Raw genomic sequence first — 17,414 nt, 5'->3', positions numbered from 1 at the left:
GCTGTACCTTGTCTCCTTGGTGGCCCCAATTGGTGGAGAGCCGGTCTTGTGGTAGCAAGCATGAACTGTCCCCTTTGCCAAGCAGGGTTTGCCTTGGTATGGGTGACTACATGCAAGTATTGTCTGCTGTAAGATATTCCTCTTAATGGATGGGGCCACAGCTCATTGGCAGCAGAGCATCTGCTTCCATGCAGAAGGCCCCAGGCTCACTGCCTGGCATCTCCAGGACGGGCTTGGAAACACTCCTGCCTGAAACCTTGGAGAGCAGCTGCTAGTCTGTGTAGACCAGGGATTCTCAACATTGGGTCCCCAGATGTTATTGGACTTCAGCTCCCATAATCCCCAACCAATGGTCACTGGGGCTAGGGATTATGGGAGTTGAAGTCCAATAACATCTGGGGACCCAACGTTGAGAAGCCCTGATGTAGACTATACTCAGTTAGATGGACTGGGTATAAGGCGGCTTCCTAGGTTCCAAAGTAACCTTTTCTCCCTGGCAAGTCACTGCCACAAGGTACAAAGGAGTTCCAACCATGGAAACTGACCTGCCTGTAACAATTAGGCAAGACATTCCTAGCAGAGATTGGGTCATGCTAATATCGTTCCACAAGATGCTGGTGAAGCTTTGTTTGGATTACTTTGCCCAGTTTTCATCAGCTGTGGTCAGTGCAGATTAACGCAGACAAACAATGACATGCAACAGGCTTGAAGAAACACTTGAGAAAAGCAGAACAAAATGCAGTGAAATGCACTGAGACTATTCTGAGCACAAATCCCATTGAAAGGCAAAGGAGAGCAGCCAGAATTAGAGTAGCTCATTCATTTCTATTAATGAAAAGGGATTATCCAGCCCCTGTTTAATCTGGTTTTTGCCCTGTGTTTAGAACTGAAACTATCTTGGTCACCCTGGTGGATGGCCTAGGCCAGGAACTAGATGGGAGAGTGTGTCCCTGTTGGTTCTGCTGGACCTCTCAGCGTCATTCAGTACCATCAACCATGGTATCCTTCTGGACCGCCTCTCAGGTACAGGGATCGGGGGTAGTTCAATTGAGTGGTTCCAGTCCTTTCTTGGCAGGTGGAGGTTCAAGAGGGCAGTGCTGGGGGACTCTTGCTCAACTCCTTGGCTTCCAGGCTCCCACAAGACTCAATATTGTTATCTACACGAAACCAACCACTGGGAGAGGTCATTAGAAGGTTTGGACTGAAGTGTCATCAATATGCAGACGACACTCAGCTCTGCCTTTCCCTGACACCAGATCTTAGTGAAGCAATGGGTGTGCTGAACAGGGGGCTGGAGGTGGTGATGGGCTGGATGTGGGCTAGCAAACTGAGGTTAAATCCAGATAAGACAGAGGTGCTGTCAGTCAGTAGAGAAGTCAAGAGGGACAGGGCAGTTCTACCAGTTCTGGATGGGGTTGTACTCCCCTTGAAAGAGCAAGTGTACAGTTTGTGGGTGTTGCTGGACCCAGCTTCAACTAGTGCTCCAGCTGCACCCCTTTCTTGAGAAGGCAGATCTGGCCACGGTTATCCATGCCTAAGTCACATCACAGCTGGATTATTGCAATGTGCTCTATGCCCTTGAAGAATATCCAGAAACTTCAATTGGTGCAGAATGCAGCTTCCGGGGTTCTCTCTGCAACTGCTCACTCGGGGCATATTGCACCTACTTTGAAAGAGCTGCACTGGCTGCCAAATTGTTTCCAGATCCAATTCAAGCTGCTGGTTTTAACCTTTAAAGCTCGCAACGGTTGGGCCCTGGATACCTGAATGACCACCTGCTCCCAAGGGTTTCTGCCCACCCAACAAGGTCATCAGGAGGGCCTTTACTCCATGTGCAGACATTGAGAGAGGCTAAATTGTTGGGCAAACAGGACAGGGCCTTCTCTGTTGTTGCCCCTAGACGCTGGAATAATTTCCTAGTGAATGTCCGCTCTTTGACATCTGTGGCTGCTTGGAAAAAAAAAAAAAGACCTTCCTTTTTATTTATTTTCAGGTTTTTATCCTTTAGGGGGTTGCCAGGTTTCTCAGTTTATCCTTTTTTATGTTGGCTGTTTTTTGGTGTTTTATGTTTTTTACTGTTTAACCCATTCAAAGGTTTTAAATGTCATTTTTATAACATTTTATTGAATTTTAACCTTTGTAAACCTCCTTAGGATACCTTATGAAAGGCAGTATAAAAACTGAACAGTAGATAAATAAATCTATTTCAAGTGGGCTTACACTGGAGTAGGTGGATTGCTTTGATTAGCAGCGTTGATTCAGCTTTCTCCACTTACAGAGTCCAATAAACTAGGCCCACCATGCTATCAGAGACTCTGTTTACAACTCACACAAATGAGCATTACTTCTTGCATTATTCCATCTCACAGTTCTCTGCTTACTCATGCTGTGGGGCAGCTCTGGGGCAGCTAGGAGCAAATGGCCTTTCTTAAACCACTGATGTCCTCCATCTCCCCTTCCCTCTATTGCATCAATCGTCACTATTTTCCAAGCAGAGGCCACTTTGGAAAAAAACCTTCAATGTGAAAGTTATTTCCTACTGCACTGGCCTCCACGCAGTACTGTGCTTTTCTGTGTTAGGGGAGCCCTTTAAGAGAGAAGGAGACCTCCCTTCAGAGCTCTGTAGAGAAAGCACTGGGAAGGGCTACACTTCCCAGCACTTCCTGCAGGACTTCCAAGATGGTGGGCTCAAGAGGGCTCAGTTTGGGAGGAGAGCTGGTCTTGTAGAAGCAAGCATGAGTGGTCCCCTTTGCTAAGCAGGGTCCAACCTGGTTTGGTTGGACCCTGGTTGCACTATAAGGCATTCCCCTTAGGGATTGGGGCCATTCTGGGAAGAGCACTTGCATTCTTGGTTCAAAGTTCTCTCCTTGGCATCTCCAGGGGCTTTAGGTTTTACTGTGACTTAATGTTGACCCAAAAAAACGACAGTGGATTTTTTTTTACCCCAGACATAAATTGAGTTACACTCTGATGCTCAGTGAAAAACCTGAATTGTGGGTGAATTGCTCCCCAATAACTTGCAGGGACTTTGGGGTAAATCTAGCCGATATATGAATGCATCTCCTCCATTTTGGAGGGGATGTGAGTTAAAGGGCTTCAAAAGCCCCCGAAAAGCTTCCAGGTAGGGCTGAGAGAGACTCCTGCCTGCAACCTTAGAGAAGCCGCTGCAAGTCTGGGTAGACAGAACTGAGCTAGATGGTCTATCTATCCAATGGTCTATCTAGAGGCTTCCTATGTTCCAAATTTCGCTTAAAGGAGTCCCTGCAGTGCTGAGCAAAGGGCAGCACTACACAGTGGGAACAGTCACCTCTGCATGGTGCCAAAGGGACGGTGCAGAGTATTCAGCTTTGGCTGAAGCTTCACACGAGCCCCATAAACAATTAGTCAAGGAGTCACACTTAGCCCAGATTAAGTGCAGTTTATTCCAGGCTATGTCACTGGACATACATGTCACTGGACCTTACAACAAAGAGCACTGCTCTTTTCCCCATCTCTGCTCCTCCCTCCTGAGCCCTCCCTAGTTACCTCTTTAGATCCCTCACCAGTGCACAGGTACCCAAAAGGTAACGTTCAAGTTCCTGGTTAAGGATTTGGTTATTCCAGCATTCTGTCTCAATTCAGCAGTGGGAGGGTGGGGGGAACCACACAGAGGCAGCAGAGCAGCTAAGCAGATGATTGGGGATTCTGCAGCTGTGAGGCCTGGATGCAAGTCAGGAATTCAAAATGACACACAGCAATGCCAAACACTTTACTGACCTCCATTTCTATCATGCTGAGAATGGCCAAATACTGTAACTGATATTACTTAATACCAAGAACCCCCTGCAAAATGTTACAGAAGCTTATCATTGTCAGAGACGGAAGACTGCATCCAAGTGACCGCGGGAGGCTATTCTCACTTTCAGACGAAGACACTGAAGAATTCCTAGGGGGCATATACCTTGGTTGTTTCAGATGCCAATCTGAAACCCAGTTCTGTATCTGACACAATGCTAGAATACAGTCTAATTAACATACTTGCTACTGCGCTGTAAGAGAAAGTGGGAGGAAATCTGCATTGGAGTGAAATATTCAAGTTGCAACACTTCTTCATCCTCTAGTCCACCACTCTTTCATTGGATCTTCTTACACTTATATGAACAAGCATTATTTCTTGCATAAGCATGCTGTCTCAGCCTTTCAGAGCCAAACCAGCTCTACATTCTTATGTTATTTCAACATTTTGTTGTGCCAAAATAGTTTGTATTATTGCGAAATTCCCTTTTACATCTAACTATATTTCATTCTTTCAAATGAAGTATGCACATATGAGAACCAAACCTATTCTATCATTATGCTAGTTTAGGCTTTTTTGTACTAAATCCTCTTGCGATGTTTTAATCTTTTTATATCGCTGCATTTGGGGCCTTTTAAAAGTATAAAACCCATGATGCAGTGAGGCTGCAAAATAACCACTTAGGATACCATGTTCAGTTCTGGTCACCTCACCTTAATGCCTTGGCCATTGCAGCTGGGGATTATGGTTGTTGTAGTCAACAACATCTGGGAATCCCTGTTCCAGGGAACACCGCTCGACACCCAGATAAAGTATTTTTATTTTATTTTTATTTATTTTTTACATTTATATCCCGCTCTTCCTCCAAGGAGCCCAGAGCAGTGTACTACATACTTAAGTTTCTCCTCACAACAACCCTGTGAAGTAGGTTAGGCTGAGAGAGAAATGGCTGGCCCAGAGTCACCCAGCTAGTATCATGGCTGAATGGGGATTTGAACTCGGGTCTCCCCAGTCCTAGTCCAGCACTCTAACCACTACACCACGCTAGCTCTTCATAAAGGAGAGGCCATAACTCAGCTGGTAGGGCGCCTGCTTTGCATGCAGAAGGTCCCAGGTTCAATCCATGGCATATCCAGGTAGGGCTGGGAAATACCCACCTGCAGGGGTGGCCCTTCTATGAGGCAAGGCGACATGGCCTCCCCAGGCAGCAGATTGGGGCACCAGCAGGGCCGCAAGATGCCCCCAAACAGAACAGTCCTTTGGGACTGATCTGACTTTTGTAAGCTTTTACAAGGAGTGCTGCTCACACTCCACGAAAAGCGGGTAAGCAGTACAGGCAGAGAAGAGGCCATCTTCCCTCTTCCCCGCCCTCTGCACTACCTGCAAAGGTTGGTTTTGAAAGGGGGCTGGCCCACAGCAGGGCCGCACCAGGGCAGCATCTGGTGCCTTGCCTCAGACACCACAATACCTTGAGTCGTCTCTGCCCATTTGAAACCCTGGAGAGCCAATGTAGACAATATTAACCTCGGTGGACCAGTAGTCTCAATTAGTAAAGGCAACTCCCTATACATTCAATTTCCCTAAAGTTCGGCCAAGGAAGATAGGTTGACAAGAAAGGAGAGCTCCCTCACTGCCCCTCTGGCATCTCACCCTTCACCTATCTTGACAGGCTTGACTAATTCCTGACAACTAAGGTTCAAACCAACCTAGGCCTACCATACCACCATTTGTATCAGCAAAGGGCCTCCAGTACATGAATTTCCTTCTCAAGGGATAAAGTAGGGACCCTTATTTTCCAGAATTCAACCACTGGCAACACCCCCAAGTTAGTAAAGTGCTCATTCCTTCTCACCTGGGAGCCCTTATTTTTATGGAGACAGAAAGCCTTGTTATGATCTCTGAAAATCAAAAACTACAGAGTGGGATAAAATCCTCTCCAGTGCCAAACAAAGATTTATACGCCTTTCCAAAATAGTTTCCATGAATGAAATGCACAGAGTTCCCGGCTCCAGTGGGTATTTATTCTTTCCGCCAGCTATAAGCAATATGTATCCTGCCGAGTGCCCCATACTTAGCTATAAAACATGGAGTTTTCAGCGGCTTTGATGTGGAAGTGAGTGATCTCTGAAGCTTCACTGCATAAAATGGACAAGGACACAAGAGTGGCCAGCTTGAGCTTATTAGGGTCTGTTGCCAAATTGATCCCCCAAGATGCCTGAGTGAGATGTATGTAACACAAACAAAGAGCAAGTCACAATATGTACTAAGCAAAGAAAAGGGTTGAGGGAAACACATTGCCGAATGGCCTCCTGCCAAAGCCCAGAACAAAAAGGCCCTAAATTAACAAACAGTGGATTTAAATTTAATGCAAAGACAGACATAGTAAATGAGGCAGACAAGAAGTGACGCCTTGAAAACATCTATACTGGACTGTGGTCGGGGCGGCCCTTCCATGAGGCAAGGCGAGGTAGTAGCCTCAGACGGTAGATTAACTGGGACACCAGTCAGGCAGCAAAATATCCTCTTGCATGTTGCAACTCACCTCAAGGGGCAAAAGACAGTGACCCTCTGCTGGCACAGATCTGCACATGCGTACACTATGTGCAGACTGAGTGTACATTCAGCATAACATATGAACAGGCCTAGAAAACTATATGCTGTGGAATGTACACTACATAAAACTTTCAGTTACCCAAGTTTTCTAGTTATTCATATGCCGTTTACACCCCATACATGACCCCCCTTTGGGGGGTTAACTTTAAGACAGGAAATCTGTTTACTATGCTAACCACTACACCAGCAGAGTGTAGTGGCTAGAGCGTTGGACTAGGACCGGGAAGACTCGAGTTTGAGTCCCCATCCAACCATGAAACTCACTGGGTGACTCTGGGCTAGTCATGTATCTCTCAGCCTGACCTACCTCACAGGGTTGTTGTGAGGATAAAAATAACCGTGTACATCACTCTGAGCTCCTCAGAGGATATAAATGCAACAAAATAAATACACTGCATATTTTTCACACTAGAATTAGAGTTCATATTATTCTGAATTAGTGTTCCCCTTTTAAGAGCTGGCAGTATTTGACATAAATACAAGACGACTGATTGACACCTTAAGTGGCACAGCGGGGAAATGCTTGACTAACAAGCAGAAGGTTGCCGGTTTGAATCCACACTGCTACTAGATCAGGCAGCAGCGATATAGGAAGGTGCCAAAAGGTATCATCTCATACTGCGCGGGAGGTCAACCCCTCCTGTATTCTACCAAAAGCATTCTGTATTCTGCCATGGTCAACCCCTCCTGTATTCTACCAAAAGCATTCTGTATTCTGCCATGGTCAACCCCTCCTGTATTCTACCAAAAGAAAACCACTGGGCTCTGTGGGCACCAGGAGGCAAAATCGACTTGACGGCACACTTTACCTTACTGACTGACAAGTGGCTCTTGGGCTCAAAGAGATGCATGCTTCCGGCTACCGGATACTCTTCAGGCATCACACCTGGCTCCCAGTTCGGAGCCACCTTGCCATCCAGTTCCACTTGGATCTACAGTGAGGCACACGGTGTGGTCGGAGCAGCCAGCCAGGTTTACCAGCCAGAAGCAGCACGAAAAAGGCTTTTGAGGTTTTTCAGCCTAAACCAATGTTTACCAGTATGGTAAGTCTGATTTTCTTCAACAGACTCTTAGTGGTAAATACTGGTTGGAAACTAGAAACCATAAGCCTTCATCATGAATCGGGATATTAGAGAGTTACCACTGAGATTTTCAAGAGATCAGTCCTAACAAAAGCAGGATTTGGACCACAGCAGTGAGAGACTGTTTACATTTGTAGCGGCACTTTGGAGGGGAAAGAGCAGTCCGATATGAATCCTGGCACCAAATAATGTTCCCCTCCCTTAATTTGCATGATGTATTCTGCTTCTCTTAGCAATGGGAGGAGCAAGGAGCGATTCTGTGCCCTCAAGCACCACCCCCCAACCCGACATTGGAAATCCTACTGAGACACCCCCTTCCCCTCAGCTTCAGAAATTTCACCAGCCATTGCCTCAAACATTTCAAGTCTATTTCTCCAGTCATAAGGACTAGAAACTTGCATCCTTTTAAAGAGATAAATTCCCGAGATGCTGCATTTTGCGTCCCATCCCAAAACAACTTCCAAGTTGAATCTAGGGTTGCCAACTTTTATATCAGCCCCTGCTCCTATGCCTTTAATTTGTGAGTGGGTGGAACAGCAGCACTACAGGAAGTAGTCTGGACTAGAACCTCTCTCCTGATGTGCTAGGTTTTTTTAAAAAATCTATAGCAAGAGCTTTATAGGAGGGATCATTCACACCCTACCTGCAGTCTGCCTATTTCAGAGGTTAAAGCTTCTGCGAGCTTTTTCTTCTTGAGCCAGAGCCTTAGGAGCTGCTAGCACTAAACAGCGGTTTGGGAGGAAAAGCCAATCATAAAATGACAGCTTGGGAAGGCAGAAGCAGTTGCAAAAAAGCAGCTTGTACAAGAATTGACATCTACAGGAAAAGGGGTTTCAACATCAAAATCCCTAAATGCCAGGAGAACTTTGCTGCAAGACAAGAGGGGAGCAAAAGAGGCTGCTTTTCGGAGGAAGAAACTGGGGTGGGTGGGTCAGGGTGTTAATGGGAGAGAGAAACAACCCTGATCACTCAAAGAGAGGGGAATTAAAAATGGCACGGCTGTGTGACCGCACACAGATGTGTAGTGTTGACTGGGAAGGGAGGAGAAGCAGGCCCAAAAGCCTGGAGAGCTACTTCAGACAAGCTGAGAGCTACCAGAAGCACCCAAGCTACCTAAGAGGAGAGCTGGTCTTGTGGTAGCAAGTATGACTTGTCCCCTTAGCTAAGCAGGGTCCACCCTGGTTGCATATGAATGGTAGACTAGAAGTGTGAGCACTGCAAGATATTCCCTTCTGGGGATGGAGCCGCTCTGGGAAGAGCAGAAGGTTCCAAGTTCCCTCCCTGGCAGCATCTCCAAGATAGGGCTGAGAGAGACTCCCGCCTGCAACCTTGGAGAAGCCACTGCCAGTCTGTGCAGACAATACTGAGCTAAACAGACCAATGGTCTGACTCAGTATATCCATCTTATTTGTTATTTCTCTATGTAAGCCACTTTGAAACTTTTGTTGCAAAGTGTTATATAAATATTTGTTCTTCTTCTTGTTGTTGTATAAGGCAGCTTCCTATGTTCCTAATGCCCACTGTTCCAAGGACTCTTCCACCTCGCATGTGAAGATCAGAGTGAGGAGTATCATCTGGCTAGGCCTCTTGTTTACATGAATTTATTCTACCACCTTAGGATTCTAGCACCACACTCTAAGGCCTGCTAGGTTTGCGCACCTCCTTCCTGTCACACACACACACACTACTCCTGTGCATAGAACTAAAGCACGAAACCAGGATGTTCCTGACTGATCCCACTTTTCAAAGGAGGGTTTACACTGCAGAATCAGGGAAACTCCATATTCAAACACACACACAGTGTATCATTCAATTCAGCCACTCTCTTCTACCCATCGTAAGGCTGACCAGATTTAACAGTTTAAAAATCATATACTAGCACTTGTGAAAGAGACCTGAGCTCTTAATTCCTCTAAATAGGTTTCAAAGGGCTCCTCTGTTCATATGCTAGAAAGCAGAGTCAGAAAGCTTTCTAAAAACAGATGGAGATTTTCCCCCTCCCTGCCGGCCACTCTTTCTATCCAAACTACAGTTACATGAAAACAAAAGTCTACTAGCATCTGCTAATGATTTATACTGTAATTCTTAAGTCTCCGAATATATTTGTATTTTGGAGAAGAATGAACCCGGGAGAAACTAAAAAGTGTATGCATCTTTTAAAGATCTGAGTAGGATACAACCAAATTAAGCACTTTTAAGTACCAGTGACTTCAATGAGGAAATTAAGCACACATTTAAACTTCTTCCCATTGAAATTAATGGGACTCTAGCAGTGTTACAATTGGTCAAATTATGCCTTGTGTGTTATATTTCAATTTTTTCCCCACAGAGCATTTTCACTATAATGTATTCTCAGATTTTATATTCTTCATTTACATTGGCTGACACCAAATTTAACTAGGCTGTTGTGTACATGTTGCACAAGCACAAAGCTGTTGCTCTGGCCCATTGTGCGAAGTCTGAAGGTTACTTTCCTGACAAGTGTTGCACGAGCCAAACATTCCAACTTGCACAACAAGGTGTGCGGTCTGCAGCATGCCTCATGTTTTTCATGGAACTTTTGTGCAATAGTGCAAGAGACTTCGCACAGCTATGCAATCTTCTTGCACTAGGACAACTTTGTTGGTTGTGCAAGAGCTTCATTAAGCTGGATGGCAGCCAATATTTCTTCATTCCTTTTCAGCTTAAAAAAAAAGTACCCAAAAAGAGATACATAATCAGCAAAACACTATGAAAACATTACAATTATCTTTTAAAAGACAACAGTCATGCAAAACATGAAATTAGTTTGAACTCTGCCCATTTAAAGACAGTTTCCCGAGGAGGTTTGTTATAACACAGGGCCTTTTTTGTGATCTAATTCTAATGCTGTTAAGTATCTGTTTTCAAAGGTGCTCCATTAGGATATATTCCAAGGCATCTGCCAAGTCCAGTGAACAAGTAATGTCTAATTTCTATATTTCTGTCAGTTCTAAAGCTGCTTGTTGCTTCATTCCACTTCAGTTTATTTGCAGAAGTAAATTCCACACAAACCAAACCTGAAATTGTGATTATTCTTAAGTAAATGCAACAAATCACAAAACTGAGGGAGCTAACTTTTCAGCCAAAGTCAGTGCTTGCAACATCATCTGTAGAGAGGAAGTGGATACCAGCTGTTTATTAGTGCTTCTTTATATAAGTGGAGCCCCCCCCCCAACCCTCCCCGACTCTTCTAGGCCACCACAGGTACATAGAAAGCTGCTTTATGCCGAGTCAGACCATTGGGCCATCTGGCTCAGTACTGCCTACTCTGACTGTCAGCAGCTCTCCAGAGTTTCAGAGAGAAGTCTCCCAGCCCTAACTGAAGATGCTGCCAGGGATTGAACCTGGGACCTTCTGCATGCAAAGCAGATGTTCTGCCAGTGAGCTACAGCCCTTGCCCATTCCAGATTCGACCCTGTCCACAACATCGTCACCACACTGCACACTGAAGACATGCTGACAAAGTATAACCCATAGTACATGGGGGTTATATTCACCAGTGGGTTTGACATAAGTTGTGGGGGGAGGGTGCTTGGTTTTTGTTTTGTTTTTGCAAACCCATACAATTGAACAAGTGGTTAAAATAACCAGCTTTCTGCCCACTCCATGAACCATGGAAGCCACTGTCCTCAAATTGAGTGCTCCATCTTTTGATTTGTGGACTGTAATACTCATTCTTTTATCTGCATAGGTCCACATTTATATGAACTAGTAGCCTATCCTGTTGAATAATACAGTATTGTCAGGATAACAATAGGACAACAGTAGAATAACACTTATGCCCCAATGTGCAGGTAGCTCCTTCAACCCTTCCCTGAGCCTACTCCAAAATACTGGTTCCGCTCAGTTTTAGGGGACAAGAAGGAAGCTTGCCACTTCATCATCATCATCGTGTTTATTTGCAGCCATAGACCAAAATTTAAGGCATACATAATAATACACATATAATATAATTATAATAATATATTCAAAGATCCAGTATTATCTCATCCTGATTTGGTTTTGGAAGCTTGCCACTTCTTCCCCCCGCCCCGCCCCCTTCACCATGCCCTCTGTAGAAAAGGAAGGCACAAGGCGCTCTTGTTATGGCTACCATATAGCCACTCCATCCCCAGGATCCCTGCAGCCAAAGCAGAAGTTACTCCGTTCTCCCTCATTGGAACCCTACGACAGCAAGATACGCTTCTGCTTTAGGCAAAAGGGTGCTGAGCTCTTCTGCTGCACAGCCTCTCAGCACCGGCAACAGCGGCCACTGGGTCCTTCTGCCCCCCCCCCCGGCCCACTTGGCCCAGACCTGCTCGGAGAAGAATCTATGGGTGTGGCAGAGGGTGCATTAGATTTAGTGAAGGTTTCAAATTGCCTCCGAGAGCCAAGATCACCCAAAGTCATTTTAAATACTGAACACTGTACCTATATTCTCGAGCATGTATGACATTTCCGACCCAATTATTTAAGACTGTGACATTTGTATCAAGGAGATTGGAACCCTACCCTGGTAGAGGCCCTTCCTGCAATAGTTCTCTTGCCTTGCTTAATTAAGTAGAAAAGGTCTTAAAGTCATGGGAAGATCAGTACTGGCTCAGAGGTTTTGCTGGCTAAGGCAGAGCACCAAGTGATATATAGGAAGCTGCCACCTACTGAGTTGAACTGAACCAGCTAGCTCAGTATTGTCTACACTGAGGGGCAGTACCACTTCCTTCACTTTCTACCCCCACCCCCCATTAAACATGCACACCCAGTTCCATTCTTCTTCCAGATCTCTCCCTTTTCCTTCCTTTCATTGGAAAAGGAAGAAAAGCAAAGTGGTGCTATTTTGGCTTTGCTTTACTGCAAGCTGTCCAGAGGGGTGGATACTGGGTGAGCTACTGAAGCTGGATACTGGGTGAGCTACTGGGTGGCCAGCTTCACCCTACTTTATGGCAGAGCCATTCCTGGTGAAGATATCAAAAAAAGAATAGAGAGAGTAGGAAAAGGTCAATGGAAATGGAGCAAAAAGGGAAGAAATATTTAGGGAGATATAGGAATGTCATTTAAGGGTACACGCAGATTAGTACAGCATGAAATGTCTGTCAGTCCTCAAAAGTAATTATTGAAAGGCAGACTTGGATTCTTTCATGGACTTATGCAAGGGTTAGGCGGTTAGTTTTGTGATTTTTCTTTTTCATTTTTACATTTGCTTTTTACAGTATAAACAGTTCTAATAGAGAATATAACGTTCCTGCCTTTCTTTCATCCAGCTACATTTAAGGAGGCTTAAACCATTTTTCATGTTCGCTTAAGGTGGCTTTCCTTTGCAAAAGTTTTGATGTATCTGGAGTCTAAAAGGAATGGCACCAGGAGGACAGCCCAAGGACTCATGGGAGACGTCACACCACAGAAGTACCAGAAGACCAACAGCAGCTTGCAAAGCAACATAAGATATTGCACAACAGCTGCTGGTAAACCAAATCCAGAAGGTGGGGTACATTATATTGGGAAGCCGGAGCGTCATTGCAGGATGGCTTCTGAGCAATGAATCTCAGCAGCCACCTCCTTCCTCCATGATCTCTCATGGGAGAAGAGCTGCTCTTGTATTAGCAGGCATGATTTATCTCCTTTGCTAAACAGGATCTACCCTGTTCTGCATCTGAATGGGAGACCACATGTGAGCACTGTCAACTATTTCCCTTAGGGGATGGGGCTGCTCTGGGAAGAGCATCTGCTTGCTTGCATGCAGAAGGTCCCAGATTCCCTCCCTGGCAGCCCCTCCAAGATAGGGCTGAGAGAGATTCCTGCCTGGAGAAGACAAGACTGAGCTAGATGGACCAATGGTCTGACTCAGTATAAGGCAGCTTCCTACAACCTCTTCCAAAAATTGCAGCAATGGAAGGCAACTCCACAGAGCATAGGACCGAGTACCTAGCCTCACCTAGCTCTCTGTGACTTTCTCCTTCATACATGCTGTATAATATTAGAGACTTTAAAAAAACACACAAATTATTCTTGAGAGAGGGTAGGATTGCTTCTGCCCTGGATCTTTTACATACCTAGAAATGCCTCTGCTGGGAAGAATGACTCCCAAATCATGTTTATAGGACATCAGCAATGGTCCTGCCTAGCAGATACCACTGGCATGTCTAAACACACAGCACTAACTAACATCCATGCACACTAACACGGCAAACACCCTACAGCCAGCCCAACAACTCTTAATTAGAAAAACCTGGATTTCACAGTTATGATCAAGCGGAAATGTTGCATGTGGTAAAACCTCTAGTCAGACTTGTATGTGGCACACATGGTCAAAATCCCTCTCTCTTTCCCCCACCCCCACCTCACACACACCCCTTCCTCCTTCAAAAAGCCACAGCAAGGCCAGTTGAGGACAAGGAGGCAGCCAGTTCTGCTACAGCCTTTGCTTTGGGTTTGCTTTTCAATTTGTAAAAAACCAATTAGCGCCAGTAGATGCTCTGCAGGAACATACTTCCCTCTTCTGGCACTGTAAATAAACTCTCAGGAGTCAGTTCTTCTGATCTCCCTTCCAAACGCCAAGTTATGGGGCTGTGTGGGTCCCAAGAAGTTATCCTATCCAGTCAGCTGCCCCCCAAACAGGACATTCCATGTACATGTTACTTAAAGTTTAAACCAAGATGCTAAAGGTCACATGGCATGTCACACGAAAGATGCACTATGAAAACCGGCTGACAGAACAGCTGCAGATGACTCTACCAAATGAGACCAGGCATATTCTGAAGGGAAAAGAAGGGGAACCTTTCTAGAAATCCACCAAAACAATCCACTAATCTGAAAGAAAAATAACTCCCAAGCCTAAATATAGGGCACAGTCCTCACTCACAAGCACTTTTGGGATGAATAGTCAATTAGATAAGTATTACCATGGACTGTACCCTCAGTGCACAGGGTCACACATCAGAATGGGGGAGGAGAGCCGGTCTTGTGGTAGCAAGCATGAATTGTCCCTTTTGCCAAGCAGGGTCTGCCCTGGTTTCCATTTGAAAGGGAGACTGCATGTGTGAGCACTGCAAGATATTCACCTTAGTGATATCTGGGAATATCTGGGAAGAGCACTTTCCTGCAGAAGGTTCCAAGTTCCCTCCCCGGCATCTCCAAGATAGGGCTGAGAGAGATTCCTGCCTGCAACCTTGGAGAAGCTGCTGCCGATCTGTGCAAACAATACTGAGCTAGATGGACCAATGGTCTGACTCAGTAGAAGGCAAACTACCTATGTCCCTATGGCGCTAAGACTGAGAAACTTAGAGAGCTGAGATGGCTAAAAACAGCTCAACTGCTTTAGCAAGCCTAATACACACCAGCCTGAAGATTGGTGCCAGCTGATTAAGATGGGTGTGCAGGTTAAATCACATGGGCCTGAGATAAATGCACTGGCACAGGGGCAAGCAACACAGGAAGCTGTCTTATAGAGAATCAGACCATCTAGCTCGGTAGTGTCTACTCTGACTGGCAGTGGCTCTCCAAGGTTACAGGCAGGAGTCTCTCCCAGCCCTTTCTGGAGATGCTGCCAGGGATCAAACCATGGGACCTTGGGTAGATGCTCTACTACCACTGAGATATGGTCCCATCCCCAGTAAAATATTTGTATATACAGACATATACCGAACTGCCCTACCACCTTCCCACCCCCAGCAAATTATCTGCTGGCCTATCAGGTGTCAGGAGAAGATTTTGCATGATATGAGCCTATTGCACCTGATAAGTGTGTCTCATTCTACAAAAGTTTATACAACACCACAAAGCCAACAAGTATTTATATACTGCTTTTCAGCAAAAGTTTACCAAAACGGTTTACATAAACATAAATAGATAGATAGATAAATAAATAAGATGGCAACGTTGAGGCCACAATGCGTGTTTGGTGTCCCATTTCCTGAAGTGACCGGTAACTGAATCAGGTATTTGGTCCCTCTAGTCCAGCCAGGGTTATCCACCACAGTCAGATTCTTTCTCCTGGAGATGCCAGATTGGATCGGGGACCTTTTGCAGGCCAAACCTATGAAGCTGCCTTACATGGGCGACCGACCGCTGGTCCGCCCAAGTCAGTATTGTTGGCTCTGACCAGCAGCAGCACTTCAGGGTCCTTCCCAGTCTACCCAGAGGTGCCAGGGACTGAGCCTGGTGGGACCATCTACAAGCCAAGCAGGCTCCCTACCCACCCACCCACCCACTGAGTGCTGGCCCCTTGAATTCCAGGTCCGAGTCCAGATCAACGAAAGACTGCTCAAACTCGGATCCTCACAGATGGTGTTGGACTACAACTCCCATCATCCCCAGCCACAGTGGCCAAAGACTACAATGATGCAGTCCAACACCATCTCGGGACCCAAGTTTGAGAACCGCTGGCTTAAGTCGTGGTATGCAGCCCAGCTCGCTCGCTCACCCCCCTCCACACACACACACACACACACACACCCGGTCCCGTCCCGTCCTTCGAAGCAGTTACCCTTTGAGCGCATCGTGCCCGGCGGCGACTCCCGACTGCCCTCGCCTCTTGGCCCGGCTGGCCCGGCTGTTGGTTTCCTTCGCGACGGCGGCGGCGGCGACGTCCGCTTCCAGGTGGCTCTGAGCAGCCCCTTGGCCCGGGGACGAAGCGCAGAGCAGCAGCACAGTAAATCCCAGGGCGAACCTCAGCAGCAGCCTGCCCAGCCACATCTTGCCCGCGGTGGTGGGGGTGCCTGGGCGGCTCAAGGCGAAGAGAGAAGCGGCTCTTGCCTGCTCGCCTGCCTGCCTGCGCTGCGCTGCGTGCCAGCCTTCCTCGCAGCTCCTCTGTCGCTCCCCCTTGCCCTCGGGTGTCGCGTCCGCGCCGCTGCAAGGGGGCTTGGCTCCCTCGCCGCCTCCGCGAGCAGCTCGGGCTCAGCAGCAGAGACGCTCCCCGGCCAAACTGGAGAAGGGAGAAGGAGGAGGGGGAAGAGGAGAGGGGAAAGGGACCGTTAGCAGGTTAAAGTCGGCACCGGGCACGCAACTGGCCGGCGGCGTTGCGCCTTATTCGCCTCGCCTCGCCAGCAGCATCCCAGCCGCGGCAGCGACAGGCTGGAAGCCCGCCGCGCAAGGAGCGTGGAGCTGCCCAGCAGCAGCAGCAGCAGCAGCAGCTTCTCTCCCCCGCTCCCCGCCCCGCCGCCTCAGCCAGGGGAGCCGTCAAGAAGCGCCTGTCACCCAGACACCTCCGGGAGCGCCGCGCCGCGCCGCGCCGCGGGGTCCCCTTTTCCCCGCTTCAGGAAAAGCAGGACATAAGCAGCCCACGAGAAAAGGAGCGGAGAAGAATTAAGCAAGCTGCACCCACAGAGGAGGCGGCGGCGGCGGCGGCTGCTCTTCCAACCGTGCTCGCTGCATCCAGCACTGCCGGGCGTCCCCTCCTCCTCCTCCTCCTTCCCTTCCTGCCTCCCTCGCCTCGGTCTGCCTTCTCCTCCTTCGCCTTTTCCCCTCCCCTCTTTTTCCCCCCTCTCCCCCAGCTCTTCAAGTATCGTCTGCGTCTTTCTTTCTCGCGAGAGGGGAACAAAAAAAAAAAGTTAAGCCAGCACAAAACCCAGGAGAGAGCGAGAGAGAGAGAGGCTCCCCCACTTCTCGCAAAAAGGCTGCGCTCCTCCGGCCTCGCTCGCGACGTTCCCGAGGTGCGCTTTTACGCGCCTTTTGCCAGCGCACAGTGCAGAGCCGAAGAGGGAGGGGATGGGAGGGGGGGTTCTCTTAGCGGCGCAAGCGCTGCCCCGCCGGCCCCTGGCTTGGCATCCCGGAGAGGCGTCCCTCGGCGCCTTCTGGGACGGAGCGGGAGCCGCTCAGATGGGCACCCCGCGCTTGACAGCCGTCTAGACGGCAGATTAACCTCCTTGCTTGTGATCCCGTGAGGCTGACCTACCAAGGGAAGGGGACGCCCCCGTCCACGACTCGGCCCACTAGGCTGGCGGCTAGGCACT

At 47.6% G+C, this 17,414-nt stretch overlaps 1 protein-coding gene across 5 annotated transcripts in view; it reads right to left on the bottom strand.

The window, feature by feature from the left end:
- The window catches only part of FBN1 (fibrillin 1), a 216,762-nt gene extending 199,838 nt beyond the window's left edge, over nucleotides 1-16,924 (bottom strand). For all 5 annotated transcript variants that reach the window (XR_008311392.1, XM_053271937.1, XM_053271938.1 and 2 more), the window contains exons 1-2: nucleotides 16,787-16,924; nucleotides 15,950-16,387 (exon numbers count right to left, since the gene is read on the bottom strand). Coding sequence is in view for 4 of the 5 variants with exons in the window: in XM_053271937.1 (XP_053127912.1) it covers nucleotides 15,950-16,158 (209 nt within the window). In the remaining variant the exon portion in view is untranslated. The remainder of the gene's footprint in view (nucleotides 1-15,949; nucleotides 16,388-16,786) is intronic.
- Nucleotides 16,925-17,414: the final 490 nt, after the last annotated feature.

The sequence above is a fragment of the Hemicordylus capensis genome, chromosome 10 (assembly GCF_027244095.1).
Source record: "Hemicordylus capensis ecotype Gifberg chromosome 10, rHemCap1.1.pri, whole genome shotgun sequence".
NCBI lineage: Eukaryota > Metazoa > Chordata > Lepidosauria > Squamata > Cordylidae > Hemicordylus > Hemicordylus capensis.
This window is presented reverse-complemented; position numbering and strand designations above follow the sequence as displayed.